Source organism: Vicugna pacos, chromosome 19 (assembly GCF_048564905.1).
Source record: "Vicugna pacos chromosome 19, VicPac4, whole genome shotgun sequence".
In the NCBI taxonomy this organism is placed as follows: Eukaryota; Metazoa; Chordata; class Mammalia; order Artiodactyla; family Camelidae; genus Vicugna; species Vicugna pacos.
Genome location: NC_133005.1, coordinates 28466318 through 28479800, shown reverse-complemented (window position 1 = coordinate 28479800; position 13483 = coordinate 28466318). Strand labels below are relative to the sequence as shown.

General features: G+C 51.8%; 1 protein-coding gene across 1 annotated transcript in view; it reads left to right on the top strand.

Annotated features, from left to right (window-relative positions):
• The window catches only part of TGM2 (transglutaminase 2), a 32927-nt gene extending 23751 nt beyond the window's left edge, over positions 1-9176 (top strand). The window contains exons 10-13 of the mRNA XM_006202552.4: positions 180-452; positions 4667-4827; positions 5850-5986; positions 6717-9176. Of these exons, the coding sequence (XP_006202614.1) occupies positions 180-452; positions 4667-4827; positions 5850-5986; positions 6717-6867 (722 nt within the window). The 3' untranslated portion in view covers positions 6868-9176. The remainder of the gene's footprint in view (positions 1-179; positions 453-4666; positions 4828-5849; positions 5987-6716) is intronic.
• The last annotated feature ends 4307 nt before the right edge of the window (positions 9177-13483 follow it).

Sequence of the window (13483 nt, the reverse complement as noted above, 5' to 3'; positions counted from 1 at the left end):
TTGCTCATGGAAAGTAAATCAAATACTCTCCTCTTCCTGGCACAGTGATGTAAAGAAGGGGCTCCTTCAGTGCTGCTCTGAGTCACCAGGACTCTGAGAAGCCAGCTTGCCTTGCCCCAGTCTCCTTCTCACTGATCCCCCTTCCGGCTCTGCTGAAGCTCTCTTCCCTGTCCCCACAGGATCCCCAGAGGAGAGGGAAGCCTTCACCAGGGCCAACCACCTGAACAAGCGTGCTGATAAAGAGGAGACGGGGGTAGCCATGCGAATCCGTGTGGGCCAGGACATGAACTTGGGCAGCGACTTTGACGTCTTTGCCCACGTCACCAACAACACCGCCGAGGAGCACACGGGCCGCCTCCTGCTCTGTGCCCGCACTGTCAGCTACAACGGGATCCTGGGCCCCGAGTGTGGCACCAAAGACCTGCTCAACTTTTCCCTGGAGCCCTTCTCCGGTAAGGCCCTGTGTTCCTGGGGCAGCTGTTGACCACACTGACGACGTGCAAGGGAGTGCCCTGAGCACTGAACGTGTGCAGTCCATCCCCCTCACTCTGGGTCAGGCCCTGTCCTCAGTACTTTATGAACAGCAACCGGTTAATTCTTATAGCAAAAGGAGGAGGTGGATTCTTTTATGGCCCCCACTTTCCAAATGAAAAGAGTGATCACAGAGAAGTTAAGTAACTTTCCCAAGGCCACGCAGTCATGGAGTGACAGGACTGAGACTTGAATCTGTACACTTAGCAGCTATACTGTTTTGTTCCATCTCATCTTTGCGTGACCCCTGACTGCTTTCCCAGAATCTCTGCTGCCCCTTCCAGAGAGTTCCTTTTCTCTGTCTCCAGCAACTCACAGCACAGGAGCCTCTCCCCAGAGCCCCTTTGAGAACCTCTCCTGTTCCTATAGAGGGTCTCAGGCTCAGGCAGAAGAGGTTCGAGACCAGCGCTGCCCAGAGAACTTTCTGTGATGGTGAAGATGTTCTGGGTCTGCATTGTCTGGTGCGATGCCCACTAGCCCAGTGTGGCTGTTGAGCACTTGAAATGTGGTTAGTGCCACAGCTGAACTAAAGTTCTAATTTCTTAACTTAATTAAATAACAAAGTTGAACAGCCGCACGTAGCCAGAAGCTGCCCTGTTGGACCGTGTAGCTCTAACAGCGATGGGAGAGGAGAGTGCTTTCCATCCAGCCCTGATCGCCTCCTCTTAAATGGCTCTGGCGCCTGGCCTGGCCTCCCTGTGAGCAGATCCCCTTCCCTGTTTGGGGCTGAAAGAGTGTAAGTACTTAACTCATCCCTCAGCCCTGGGCAGAGCCTCTGTCGCCCCAGCTTCCTGGTCATTGTGTCCTTGATCCCTTTCATCGCTGGCATTGTCACCATGCCTGGTTACCTCCCTAAAACTAAGCCAGAGGCCCTGAGAGGGGTTATGGCTGCCGAGGTCACTCAGTGAGGCCGCATTGAGCTTGGTCTCCTGTCCCTACCCCCCAGCAGCCTGATCCTGTTTTTTGTGTTTGGAGCCTGCAGGCGTGAGGGGGGCAGAGGGGTCTTGGAGTTGGGAGACAACCCAGGGACAGCGTGATGTGAATAGAACATCAGTCCACCCTGGGCCTCTGTCTCAGCCACCATGGGCACTCCCAGAGCCACACACCCAGCACAGGCCCTCTGTCAGGGTCTCTGAGCAGCGGTGAAGCTCTCATGACAGAGCCATTTGACACCAGGGCAGGGGTCTCAACACTTAAGCTGTTAAAAGGCATGTTTGGAAGCCAGACTTGGCTTTAAATCTGGCCTCTCCCACCTTCTAGATATACAGCCTTGGGCCTCGAATCATCTCACCCCTCAAATGGGGCAATAGCACGCCCCTGATGGGCCGCTGTGAGGACTGAAGGAGATACGTGCTCGGGAAATATCTGGAGAGTGTGAAACTGATAGGGTGGGGCCCTTCACTCCTCACTGAGCAGCAGTGCAGACAAGCGTGGGGAGACTGAGAAGCGCTGTGGGCCTTTCCTGAGCACCTGCCTCCCCAGACAGTGGTCTCAGGGCTGGGCTCAGTGGATCCTGATTCCCTGCTAATCTTGATGGCGCACAGAGGCCCCGGCCCTCACCTCTGCATCCAGGCCCAGAGTCAGGGGCGGGGGTCCGTCCCTACAGGTGTGCGGAGTGGCTGGGACACCCAGTTCCCAGTTCCTGCAATTCTGCCGAGAGGCTGTGGGCTTCTGGCTACTTCTCTTCTCCATTGCAGGCCTCGGGTTCCCCATTCGTACAAAGGCTGGTTCATCTTTGAAGAGCCCTTCCAGCTCCTTTGTGCGAATGCACACATGTCAGTTCCTTCTCATGCTCAGAACTGCTTGAAAGGGAAGACGTGTCTTTCCTGGAATCTGGATAAGAAGGTGAACTCCAGCCCTGAGCCTCGGATGCCAGAATAACTTCCTTCCAGGCCTCGGTTGAGTCACCCTTTGCCTCTCAGATGCATGGGGGCTCTTTGGAGCTTTGTTTTGCTTCAGTCATGCCCGCCAGCGTTTCTCATCTCCCCGGGGATGTGTTCACAGCAGAGGGGTCCCTCCTGTTGAGGAGACCCAGGAGGGGCACAGCCTGCCTGCCAGGAGAGGCCAGAGGAGGGCAGAGATCCTATGTGTTGCCCTCAGGCTGGAAAGGGGAGCTAGTCCAGATGTCCTATTGAGACCTCCAAGGCCAAGGTCAACCTGAGGCAGAGTCTCCCACCCTTGGAGATCCTGCGCTTTGGCTGAGTTGCCAGTTATTCTTTGATGATAAGATCTGGGGAATTTCCACGTGTTAGTCGACAGGAAGCCAGGCCCAGGACAGCTGATCGGAATCCAGGCGCAACCACCGTGGCCTCCAAGCTGTCCTGCTCTCTCCCTTCCTGCCCCCACCCTTTCGCTTTCTCTGTGCCCTCCCCTCTCCAGGTGGGTCCCTGGGAAGGCAGCCAGCTCCATCTCTGTGATTACTTAAGGAAACATCTAAGGAATGAGTGAGACCAACTGTACACGTTTTCTTCTCTTGGCCAGCATCTGGCCCGAGGCGAAGGCCAAGGTCCCTGCTGTGGATGGCAGTTCTCAAAGGTCCAGCCCCATCCTGGCCTCAGCCTCTTGGAAAAGTGAACAGTTGGGGCCACCTCCTCCAGCTCCGGGAGGACAATGTTTCCCTTCTTTCCTGTGGAGCTGGTCAGTGTTTCCACTCTGCGCCACCAGGTCCTGACCTAGGAATTTTCACTCCTTTTTGTCCTCTTTGGCAGAAGCTTTGGTTTGCCTCCCCCCTCCCCTCGCCACCACGTCTTCTGAGCAGAGGTGGGGCAGATCCAACCTGGGAATGAATGGCTAGGAGGCTGGGCACGCATTTTCCAGAGAGCGGGATGGGGACACCAGCGTGCACGTCCAGGACCTAGACCTTGACTCACACGGAGAAGGTGTCTGTCTACCCAGGTCTTACAGATGACCTCTCAGCGGGCGCTAACTGGTCTAGGCACCCCTGACCCTTGCGACCCTCCCTGTTTCATAGTCAGCGTGGGTCTCAAACTCAGAGCCCCTCAGCAGACAAGAATATGCAGCCCGCACTGAATAAACTTGACTTTGTTTGCTGATGTTTGCTTTTATCAGCTCCACTTACAGTAAACGAGACAGGTTTCCTGCAAATAATGATGAAAAGGTTCTCTAAGCAAAAAAGGTTAAGAAGTACACAGCGAGTAGACGGAAAGAAAAATAATGAGCAAATCGTGAGGATTTTTTCCGATGTCTAAAAATCCCATGAATGGCTGGAGTTTGGGAAATGCTGGTCTGGTTGGGGGAGGGAGGACGGGTGGCAAAAAAGAGGCACCAGCATCTCCCGTCATGGCACTGGGATGGCGAGGAGAGGTTGGCTGGGCTCCACGGAGCCCCAAGACCATCCCTCCAACATTCTCGTTTGACAGGGAGGCCTGAGGAGCAGAAGGGATTTGCCCAAGTTTCTCTGTGACCCAGTGGGCAAGCAGGGCCTGGCCCAGGCCTGTGGATTCTCAGCGCTGTGACCTTTTCATTGCTCTCTGCCTCCTATAAGCTGACCTCTGGTGCCCTAGGGCTTCAGTGTTCTTGTCAGGAAAATGGGGCTAAAATCCACACTGTGCTTCTCTGAATTGGGAGGAGTTGGCTCTACTGGCCTCTTTCTCACCCCATTGCTGTGTCACTTTTGCTTTGAAATGACCTCTGGCCTTAGCTCTGCCTAGCAGGTGCCAGATGTGGAGAACAGAGGAGAAACAGAGAGGGAAGGTCACCTTCCCAGGCTCACACAGCCAGTCAGTGGCCATGCAGGGCCAGCTTTCCCGATTTGAACACTTACTGGCAGAAGTATTTCTTCATCTGTAAAATGGGTACAATTCCACTAACTTAATGGAGGGAAATGGAGGTTCTGACAGGTGGAATGACTTGTTAGCTATCACCGGCTAGCAAAGGGCAGGGGTAGGATTAAAGCCAAGGCCCGTCAGAGCTCCAGCCTCCCCTCCCCACTTCCTCCCTGGGAGCCCTGAAGCCAGGGCAGGTAAGGGAAGGTCTTGGGACCTGCCCATCCATTCCCCAGCTGTGTGACCTCAAGCTCATTCCTTGCCCTCTCTGTGCCTCGTGGAAATGCCATCGGAGAGGTGGGGGCCATGATTCAGACATCATGAGTGCTCTCCCTTCTCCCCTCCTGCAGAGAAGAGCATTCCCCTTCGCATCCTCTACGAAAAGTACTGTGACTGCCTGACCGAGTCGAATCTCATCAAGGTGCGGGGCCTTCTCATCGAGCCAGCTGCCAACAGCTACCTGCTGGCCGAGAGAGACATCTACCTGGAGAATCCAGAAATCAAGATCCGGGTAAGGGCCACATCCCAGGACACGCCCCCAGACAGGTACACACCTGTATTCCTGCAACCTCAAGATGCTCCAGACTTCCTCAGATCCTAGCTTCACCAAAGAAAAGCATCATGAAGCAGAAAGAACTTGGGACTCACAGCCCCTAGGAATGAATCCTAAAGTCCCAGAGTGCTAGGGTCATGGCATTTAAGGGTCTCAGAATCGTGGACTCTTAAACCCTAAGCTCCTGAGCCTAGAGCCCCAAGCTCTGAGGCCCTGGTGGGTCAGGAAACAGTAGGAGAGTGAAGGGCATGGACTCTGGAGTCTGACTGCTTGGGTTTACACGTGGGTGGCCCTGGCATGTTACTTTGCCCCCAGTGCCTCAGTTTATTCATCGGGAAAATGGGTGTTGTAAGGATTAAATATGCATCTATAGGAAGCACATAGACCCATATCCAGTGCATTTTAAGGGCTCAATATAAACTAACTATTCTAATCACCATCTTCATGGTCATCACAGTGATTCACTTGGAAGAACCACAGCCCCAGAGCCCCAAAGGCAACAGTTACAAATACCTGGTTAAGAGTGGAGGGGGAAGGAGGGAGTGCTGTGTGCCAGACTGTCTGCTGGGAACTTGCTCAGTTAATCCTCATGAGAACCCTGCAGTCAAGCATTTCTCTTCTATGAAGAAACTGAGGCTCAGAGAGGGTAGTAACTTTGCCAAGGTCACACAGCGAGGAAAGGGAAGAGATCGGCCTGGCTCCAAATCCTTTGCTCTTTCCACTCCAGACTCCAGAACAAAGGAGGTACTTAACACATCCCGTGGGTGGCATAGAGCATCACTGCATGAAGGGGGCCTGGGCAGGTATCCTTATCTGTGTTCCCGGATGAGGCAGGAGTGATCGTGGCAGAGCTCGGCAAACACTGGGCCAAAGTGCAGCAAAGACAGAGGTGGCCCAGTCGGGACCCTGCCTGCCCTCGAGGGGCTCTGGGCCCCTCTCCTTCAGTGCTGCCCCTGACATCTGCCCTGTGCCTCTTCCAGATCCTGGGAGAGCCCAAGCAGAACCGCAAGCTGGTGGCTGAGGTGTCGCTGCGGAACCCGCTTACGGTGCCCCTCTCTGGCTGCGCCTTCACTGTGGAGGGGGCAGGCCTGACCGAGGAGCAGAAGGTGGTGGAGATGTAAGTGCTGGGCCCTCCAGCATGGGGGCCCTGGGAGCAGAGGGCAGAGGCTCGTGCATGGTAGGGTGCCCTCAGGCCCCAAATCCGTGTCTGTAACCCCCTCCTCTCATCGCTCACCCACCCACCCACACATCTGCCTAATATCCCCCGAGTCTATTCCCAAATACCCGCACGTTAGCTGCATTCTGTGCACACGTCTTCACAAACCCGAACAGTTACACTTTTAATCACCAAGCACCGGATACACAGGTCTTCACAAACACACAGGTGTCCACAACTGAATGTCTCCCTGCGTGCCCATGTGATGTTCCCTCATGGGTACATGTTTATATACACATACACATTTCTTATTTTTCATTTTGTCGTTGTAATGCAATTTACATACAGTAAAAAATACAGATCACGGAGGTACAGTTCAAGGTCATGCATGTGATCCCGTGAGCATCCACACTCTTACCCCCAAGCACACCATCCACTTATACACACACACGCACACCCAGATACACACACCCTGGCTCCTCTGCACATAGGAGGGCAGGTTGCCCAGGCCCTCAGAGAGCGGAGAGTGGTGAGCAGGGCCCATTTTATTCTTGTCAGCATTAAGCTGTACATCCCTGGAGGCTGTGGTCTAAGATCTCAGTAGTCACACGTCATCCTGGCCTGTCCCCAACACGAGGACCAGACCAGACTAGGGCCCCTCTCCTCATGTTCTTTCTCTCTCTCCCTACAGCCCGGACCCTGTGGAGGCAGGGGAAGAAGTCAAGGTGAGGGTGGACCTGCTGCCCATGAACGTGGGCCGCCACAAGCTGGTGGTGAACTTCGAGAGCGACAGGCTGAAGGCAGTGAAGGGCTTCAGGAACGTCATCGTCGGCCCTTCCTAACGGGCCCCCGTGCCAGCCCCACCTCAGCCAGCTGAGGGCCCCAAATCGACCCCAATCTCTATCCCAAGCTAATGAGCAAAATTTGCCCCTTCCTGGGCCTCAGACCCCAGGGCAGGGGTGGGCTGCTGGTAGGGGTCTTTGGAATGGAATGTCTTTCTCTCCTATCTTGTTCCCCTGAACCTGGCTCCCCACCCCCCTCATCTGTGAGGGATGTTTTGTGCTTCCTCCGTGGGAGTCCTGATCTTGGCTGACTGGGTCTGGGGCAGCGGGAGGTTAGAGGGGCTGGGGAGGCAGGCCTCCTGCCTCCCTTTCCAGCCCAGATGCCTGCTGGAAACCAACCGACCAATCACCGTATTGTTTGATCTACCCCAGGGCCCCTTGGAGCAGACAAAAAACAATTGTGCCCAGTAGCCAGATCAAGGAACGCAACTCTCTAGAGTGTCCTGAACCCCTTCCCCAGACTGTGCCCGGGCCCTAAGGCCCCTTGGCAGAACCAGAGCAGGTGCGGATGGGAAGGGTCCCGGGAACAGGCCAGACCCATGCTCCCCACAACATCCCAGCAACCCTGGCCCCATAGTCCTCCCTGCCACCCCCACCTCTAGTTGTGAGGCACCTACTAAGTGCCAGGTGCTTCCTGTGCTCACTGGCGCTCACACGACCACCAGCCCATGTCATCATGACAAGAAACTGCAGAGGATGGGCTGCTTTCCCAATGAGGAGACTGTGGCTGGAAGAAGGGAGGCGGCCCACTCTGCACCCGTAGGCTCCTGGATATTTGCAAGGCCTGGGTAATGTGAAGGGGCCGGCATGGAGCCCGGGCCTTTTGACTCTGAGTCCACTGCCCTGTTAAGGCTCCCAGAGCTGAGAATGTCAGAGAGGCCGTTTGCGACCTGATAGAAAAGGATCCAGTGAGGAGGTGGGGGGGGATCGGAGGGGTCAGAGCCCTGGGTTGGAGCCCCAAGTCCAGCCAGCCACTGCCTTCCCCTCACTGGGCCTCGGTCTCTTCGTTGGTCACAGGAGTGCTTGAACAAGCGCATCCCCAAGGCCCTCTCAGCCCTGCACTTCCAGTGCCTTATGTGGCCCAGCCTTGCCAGTGACAGGGAGTCCTACTCACTGGCTTCACAGAGCCTTGGGTCACAGGCCCACGGATTCTGAGTGCGAAACTATGACATGAGCACCCTCCTGCCCCAACCCTGTCTGAGTCCCTCACCTGTGCCCAGGCACCTTCCTTCAGAGCCCCATTCAGGAGAAAAGAGCCCCGGGGGCCCCTGTCCTACCCATGAGCCTGCCCACCGCAATGCCTAGACGTCACAAGAGCCTTAGCTGCTTGTGCTGGTCACCCACCAACAAGGCTGCATCTCAGCCACGTCCTCTTCGAGGAGCCAGGGCCCTGGAACACAGCCCTTGCCCCAACCAAGCGCGGGGATCCCACGAGTTGCCTTCTCTGGCTTTAACCCTCTCTGTCTCCATGTGCCTGGGCTTCCCTCAGCCTGGAAGAGGGAAGCGGGGAGAGTTCTGTATCTGGAGTGGGGTCACAGCCTCCCGGGCCCCCAGAATCCCAGAAGGGGCCTTGGGGAGAGTCACGCTGATGCACTTAGATCTATCTGCTTTGCACAGGATGAAGCACAAAATGAGCCGACATGTATATGTTCTATATAAATATTGCTCAATTTCTCTATGGTTTTATAAACACTTTGGGGTTCCAAGCAAACAGTAGATATGCTTTTGAGCCATAAGGAATGAGCACTGAAATAAAGAGTTTATTTTTCACATTCAAACAAGGTCTGGTCCGTTCCTCTGCATGCTTTTGAGGAGCATGGGTGGGTGAGCTCACTCACATTGGACCAGCCACCTCCTGCCTAAAGCCTTTCCCCTCCCTCAGATTTAAACTTTACTCGCATTTAAGGCTCTACACTGTCCAGCTCCATCCTCATCCCTTTCTTTGAACAAGCCATGTTTGTGCCAGAATGAACTTCCTGTTTCCCTTCTAACATCCTGTGCACTCGTCAACCTTTTGGCTTTTGCATGTATATAATTCCCTGAGCTTAGAGTACCCCTCTTCTTACTCATCTTGTGAATGCCTACTCATCCTATAATGCTTAACACCAAAGTCACCTCTTCCGGGAAGCCTGTCCAGATTTCTTCTCAGGCCCCTAGAGCTCTGAAACACAGACCAACTCAAATATTTATCCCAGTGACTTTCAGTTCCATGTTGATATATCTGTCCCCTTCTCCATCCTGTCTGAAGTCCTCAAGGCCAGGGACCAAGTATCTCTTAAACAGAGGCTAATAAATGCTGAATTGGTAAATCATTGTGTTTCAAATCAGCTCGCATAAGACCAGTGCTGTCCAGTAGAAATATAACTTGAACCACAAATGCAAGCCATATATGTAAATTTAAATTATTCCAGTGGCCAAATTACAAAGAGGGAAAAAACAGGTAAAATGCATTTAACCTAGTATGACTGAAATATTGTTACTGTAACAGAATTAGCATAAAAATTATTAGTGAGATATTTTACATTCTTGTTTTCATATAAAGTCTTTGAAATGTGGTGTATATTTTGCACTGACAGCCTGTTTCAATTCAGACTAGCTGCTTTTCAAGTGCTCCATGGCCACGGCGGGCTCTGGCTACCACATTGTTACTGAATAAGGACTCATGCACCCATGGTGCAGAAAGTCAAACTTTGCCTGTGGGTGTTTGCAGCAAAGGGTTTATTTGTAGGGCACCAAGCAAAGAGAACAGGCAGCTCAGGCTCCAAAGACCCAAACTCCCTGATGGCTTTCAGACAAGGGTTTTAAAAGTTGTAGGATGCATGATCCGCTCATGGACCTTCTTCGGACTGGTTGGCGGTGTGGTAACAGGTGATGTTTCAGGAATCTCAGCCTTCTGGTTCCAACCAGTCTGGGGTCTACGTGCTTGTGGTCAGCCCATAGTCACCCTCCTTCACCTGGGCGGGGGGGTCTTAGTTTCTGCAAAACGACTGAAAGATACACATCAGATTGTTATCTACATCCCTTCAGGAGGAATTAGGAGTGTCCTGTGACTCTGTTGTCCTCATTACTAACTGCTTGAATCTGCTCTTTGGAACTCAAGAAGGCCTAGGAGACTAAAGCCTTTTTGTTTTGTTTTGATTTTTAAACAAACAAGAAACGGGAGACACAGAGGCTACCTGAGAAGACTCCACAGGGTCCTGCTTGGTTTCAATCCCCACTTGTCTCTGATATTCCTCAATCCTGAGGGGAAAAGAGGTGGGACAAGGAAGGGAATAAAGTTTTGGATGGAGAGGTTAATCATAAACTTGGCAGGGGAACTCAGTTTCAGTTGGACGGCACCAGGTCTAGATTGATTCCAGGAGTGTGGGGACTTGGTCATTCATCTCATTCCCCACCAGTGAAGCACAGATAAATGTTTGTTGATTGAATAGATGATGGAAGGCAATCCCTGCCCTCAGGGAATCATGTTGAAACATATGATATGCACCTAAAAAATAAATCAAAATCAAAGTGCGACATCACATTTTCTGGGGGCCGAATAATTCTGTCCCTTGAAAATTACTCTGGCTTAGATGGCCTGAACATTTTATCAATTAGTGGCCAGCAAGGAAATAAAAACCACTTGGCTATTTCAGGTGGAGAGGGAGTTCATAAGGGAAATTGCCAAAGGCATCTGAAGTGCTAAGAGCAGAGGGAGCAGGAGTGTTGCCCAGAAATCGGGAAGCAGCTGCTGCCTGGGATGGTTAGGAGCCCAGGAGCCGGTACCCACCATCCAGCTGCTGGAGGCACTGCCACTGCACCCCTGGAAGCAAAAGTGCTGCTGAATCTATGAATCCTGCTGAAGTTGGTCCCGGCAGGAGCCAGAAGGAGAGAGGCATCTCTCACGGTTCTGCCTTCTCCCCACCGGCAGACCCTAACCAGAAACTAGCTGGTCGGAGGCTCTGGCAAGTATCATTTTCAGGCTTCCAGTCCCTGAAAAACAGAGATGGCAAGGCAAGGGTCCAGGGGGAATGGAGCTGAGTAGCTAATACCTGCTGCTCTCTCTGCAAAGAACACACTTACCCTCACCTCCACCTAAGGAACTCTTACTCAGCCTCCAAAACCCTGCTCCAAAAAGATCTCCTCTGCTAAGCCTTCCTGGACTACAGCCAACTGCTTCAACCTCTGGTTCCTCTCTGCATATTATAGAGAAACTTTTGCAATACTCAAGTTGGCTTGGATCAGGACCTGCTGTGTGTATGCCTGGCTCACACTCTGGAGCACTCCAAGAGCTGGGTCAGGGCACCCCTCCCACAGGGGGACCCCCAGGTGGACTCAGGACTGGCACCTCTAGCTCCCAAGCCTGACTGCCTCCCCTCTAAAGAACAGGGACAGGGCTGGCCCAGCCAGGTCTGCCAATGCTGGGTTCTGATGTCCAACAGACCCTGGATCAAATTCTGGCTCTGCCACGGATTCACAGTGTGGCTTCAGGCAGATTCTCAACCTCTCTGTGCCTTTGCATCCTTACCTGTAGGATAAGGATGATTTGGTGTTTACTTTCATGACCAATGTGCAAGTTCAGTAAAGCAGTGCACATAACATATTTAGCTGGCTCTTGGCACATTCTAATCGTAGCAGCCAACTTTCCTTCAGGTCAGGAACCTTTACATGCACTGAGTTACTGACTCCTCAAACAATCTTATCAGGCTGTTCCCCCCATTTTACAGATTTGATAGTCACACAGCCAGTAAGGTGCAGAGCAGGGATTTGAACCCAGGCAGCCTGCCCTCTCCAGTGCATGGCCTAGCCAGAGGAGGTCTGATTTCTACCTGGACCCTCCCTTCCCACCATGTCCCCGGGTGCACAAGGCAGAGGCTTCCACAAAAGCCCTCGTGGAGGAGGGAGGGGAGGTCTGATCAGGTCCATCTTTCCACCCCTAAAAGTCCCTCTCCTCTCCAGCTGCTCTCGTTTACCTAGGATGCCTGCCAGCTCACCCCTTGGCCTCAAGCCAAGCCCAGAATAACAGAATGTTGACCGAGTCCTAGAGGCAAGGCTTAAGAGGGAGGGCCAGGCAGGGGCCTCCTAGAAACACATGCACCCTGGGGCCAGGACTGGGTTGGCACATACACTTCCCAGCCTCCCCACCTCCCTCCCTGACAGGCCTAAGCAGATACACAGAGACACCCACCCACAAGATCATGAAGCCTTGTGTTTTGTTTCAAGAGGCAAAGTCAAAAGTGTTCCATTAAAAGCAGAAGAAATGAAACAATGGTGATGCACGCTTGAGAACAGGGATCCCTAACGACCTAAGCTGAGCAAGAGAAGCAGACACCAAAGACCACGATCCACATAATTCCACCTGTGTGAAGTTCATGAACTCATCGACAGTATTAGAAGCTGGTGTTGTGAATGGAGAAAAATGGATTAAGACAAAAGTGCTGTGATAACACACAACAAAGACACGGTTCTTTTAAAATGGATTTTATGAAATAAATGAAGATATAGGTTTCTTACTCAACACAAATGGACAGCAGATTTGACTTTCTAAAGATTTTTTGTATCATTAAAACAAGAACATTTTTGACGTTGGAAAAGAAAGATGGCACATTAACAGATGAAAGTTTGTATGCCTGGAATATTTTGCTGTTGGATTTGTATGAGTATGACCTTGTGGAATGTGACTTTAGTAAAATTTCTAACACTTTGAAAAAAAAAGCAGTTCAGGCTGTGTTTTTCCTGCAGGGGAGAGACTGGACAGGAACACGAGGAGGCCTGGGGGCTTTGGGATGGCTTTCGTTTTTTTCATCTGGGTGCTGGGTTACCAAGTACATCAGCCTGTGAAAATGTATCATCTATACACATATAGTGGTGCTCTTTGTATATGTAGGGTTGACTTCAATAAAAGTTCAAAAAATATAGTATTGGAATGTTCTAGAATTAAGTCCAAAATGGGGTGGAAACTTGATCCACAGACCTAGGACAATGGGAGTAGTATGTCTCCCCTCAACAGGGAAAGGTCAAGAGAAAGCCAAGAGCTAGAAGGTTGGGCTCAAAAACGTAGTTACCATGTGACCCAGCATTTCCACACCTGGGTATAAACCCAAGAGAACTGAGAATGTACAACCACACAGGAAGTTGCATGTAAATGTTCATAGCAGCCTTATTCATAATAGCCAAAAAGTGGAAACATACTAAATGTCCATCAATCAATGAATGTTAAATAAAATGTGGCCTATCCACACAGTGGAATATTATTCAGCAATGAAAAGGAATGAGGTACTGATACACGCTCCACATGGATGGACCTTGAAAACATACTCAGTGAAAAGAAGGCAGTTACAAAAGACAACATATTGTGAGTTCATTTCTATGAAATATCCAGAAGAGGCAAATGTATGGAGTGATTATCTGGGGCTGGGGTGGGGTTGTAGGGACTGGGAGATGGGGACAGCTCAAAAGCATGGGTTTTCTTTTTGGGGTAATGAAAATGTTCTAACTTTGATTGTGATGCACAATTCTCTCCAAAAAGCCATAGAATTATACACTTCAAAAGGGTGAGTTGCAGCAAGTAGGGTATAGCTCAAGTGGTAGAGTGCATGCTTAGCATGCACAAGGTCTTGGGTTCAACCCCTGCTAC